The sequence below is a fragment of the Wasmannia auropunctata genome, unplaced genomic scaffold (assembly GCF_000956235.1).
Source record: "Wasmannia auropunctata unplaced genomic scaffold, wasmannia.A_1.0 LD324286.1, whole genome shotgun sequence".
NCBI lineage: Eukaryota > Metazoa > Arthropoda > Insecta > Hymenoptera > Formicidae > Wasmannia > Wasmannia auropunctata.
This window is the reverse complement of record NW_012038604.1, coordinates 51829-54104: the sequence shown is the minus strand read 5'-3', so window position 1 is coordinate 54104 and position 2276 is coordinate 51829. Positions and strand designations below refer to the sequence as shown.

The 2276-nt window shown below is 30.7% G+C and overlaps 1 protein-coding gene across 1 annotated transcript in view; it reads right to left on the bottom strand.

The window, feature by feature from the left end:
- Positions 1–721: 721 nt before the first annotated feature.
- LOC105460326 overlaps positions 722–2276 on the bottom strand; it is a 5665-nt gene continuing 4110 nt past the window's right edge. Inside the window, exons 4-6 of the mRNA XM_011706772.1 lie at positions 1705–1909; positions 940–1095; positions 722–775 (exon numbers count right to left, since the gene is read on the bottom strand). Coding sequence (XP_011705074.1) covers positions 731–775; positions 940–1095; positions 1705–1909 — 406 coding nt within the window. The 3' untranslated portion in view covers positions 722–730. The remainder of the gene's footprint in view (positions 776–939; positions 1096–1704; positions 1910–2276) is intronic.

Sequence of the window (2276 nt, the reverse complement as noted above, 5' to 3'; positions counted from 1 at the left end):
CTCTTAACCCTAGTACCGTTAATAACTGTCATTAAAAAATCGACATGTATAGTCGATTAGACATTTATTACGGGGTGTGTTCTTTTCCGCTCCTGTGAATACTATAATTGTGAATGTTTTCCTACTTGCAATCATCGAGGGATATCGTTCCTTACAGTCACGCACGCATTGTTATATTTCCGCATCGAATAAAATACTTGTATATTTTCATGTTTGTCAGAACTGAATGAAAGATCATATTTCTCGCAAAGTCGTACTTTATTGCATAAAATACAAGACTTACAATGTAACGATAAGGGCAATGTATAAAATATTTAGGTGTTTTCTACGTTAACAGTAAAGACGTACCTACGCGTATGCACTGAACGTGTGTGCACCGCATACAAGTGTATTCAATAACTATGTATATAATCAACCATATGCGCAATATACATATGACATATGGCGTAGGCTGAGAAATATTTTTCTTTCTTGATCGCATATTAAAGTCAAAATTAGTCCAGCTTGTATTTGAAATCAAAACATATGCGTATTTCATATTATATTAAAATAATGTAAAATGCATATATTCAATGTTTGTGTGTTCAATTTACTATTTTTAGAGTAGATTCACGTGGAATAAAGAAAAAGGTTGAAATAAATACATAAACACATTTTAAGATTTAATGTCACTAATTTATGAAAAACTACATAATTACATGTCCAAGTATACACTTTGATTATGTATATTTTATTTTTGAAGTACATTAAATGCCGTGTACGATGTTTTTAAGATCTGGAAAAGGCAAATAAAAAGAAAAAAAAACGTTAATGTAGAATATTATGTATAAGTTAGTTAGATACTAAAAATTTCGACGCTTTTGCGACTTGCGATATTACAAATGTCTACGATATTTATTTATTTTTTACTAAAGTACTTGTTACAACAATACTACTAACATTACTGTAAGACTGAAGGGACAGAGTTATCAAGAAGCTGCTAGTGAACTTTATGGGAATTGTGCTTCGTATCATGATCATCAGCAATTCCTTCTTTTCGTTAACTGATAATAGTGGCCAGTCCATACAATATATAGCATCCTTTACGCTCATACTCTGTCAACAAAAGATAAATAAAATTATCACTTTACAAATAATACCAACAAGTATAGCGTGTTTTAATATACGATACCCGCTAAAAATTTCGGGCTATCTAATAATTTTTGAATTTTTCGAGATATTGGAATAAAATTTATAGGGTTACAATGGCATCATGAAATCTATCATTTAACCTCGAAAACACCCTCTTTAACCCCCTCGGGGGACCGGGGGAGGAAGAAAAGCTAAAAAATCTTAAATGACATGTGCAGGAATCGAGTGAGGGCTCGTTTTGAAAGAGCTTTTCGAAACGAGAACAATGCAGGATTGTTGAGGTTTTTTTCGCAGAGTTATGCTCATTTGAATTAAGATATTGGTGTTATTTATCGCTAGCTAGGGCTCACAGTGAGGACGTGAAGAAGATAAGGCTCCCCCATATTCTTCACACACGTGCGCGTACATTGAATAGTTCGAAACGAATCAATAGATCGTCTTACATGAGATAATGTAAACCAAATCTTATAAAAAATCTAATTATTGTAATAATAAAAATAGTTTTAATTTTCCATGATCTCACAATCAGTTTGATAGAACACGTAAAGAATGAAGAGTATGTATTATAATTACCTTAAGAATGACTTCGTTTCCAGACCAGCAGTAAACGTAGATTTGTACAAACATGCAAATGGTATATACTAATAAAGTTGCAATTCCAGAAAATTCTGCAATATGCATTGACAGATAATATACGCTTGTACATAATACCAATATACTACCAAAGAACTGAACGAATAGCACCTGATTAAATATAATGTTTACCGTTTTGGCATATCTGTAATAGTTACGTCGTGTTAGCATTGCATTAATGTAAAGTATTTATTATCTTCATACATGTATTTAATTAGTTTTATATAATATATAATTTCTACAATTGTGAAAGTAATACAAATTTTAACGTGTATTATTTAATAAAACAAAAGCTACTTGGTTTTATTAAGCTAGAATTTAGTAATATTTATTTTAAGGGGGTAAGACATTTTGAAATCAAGATTTTTTGAGCTTGGATTGCAGGAAAAGTATAAATACGATTCACTTATAATTTGGCACTTTATTAATACTTATGTTAAACTTATTATGTTTCAAATTTTATTGAAAAATATTAATTTCTCGAGGAAATACAGCAATCCGCGTAAAACGTG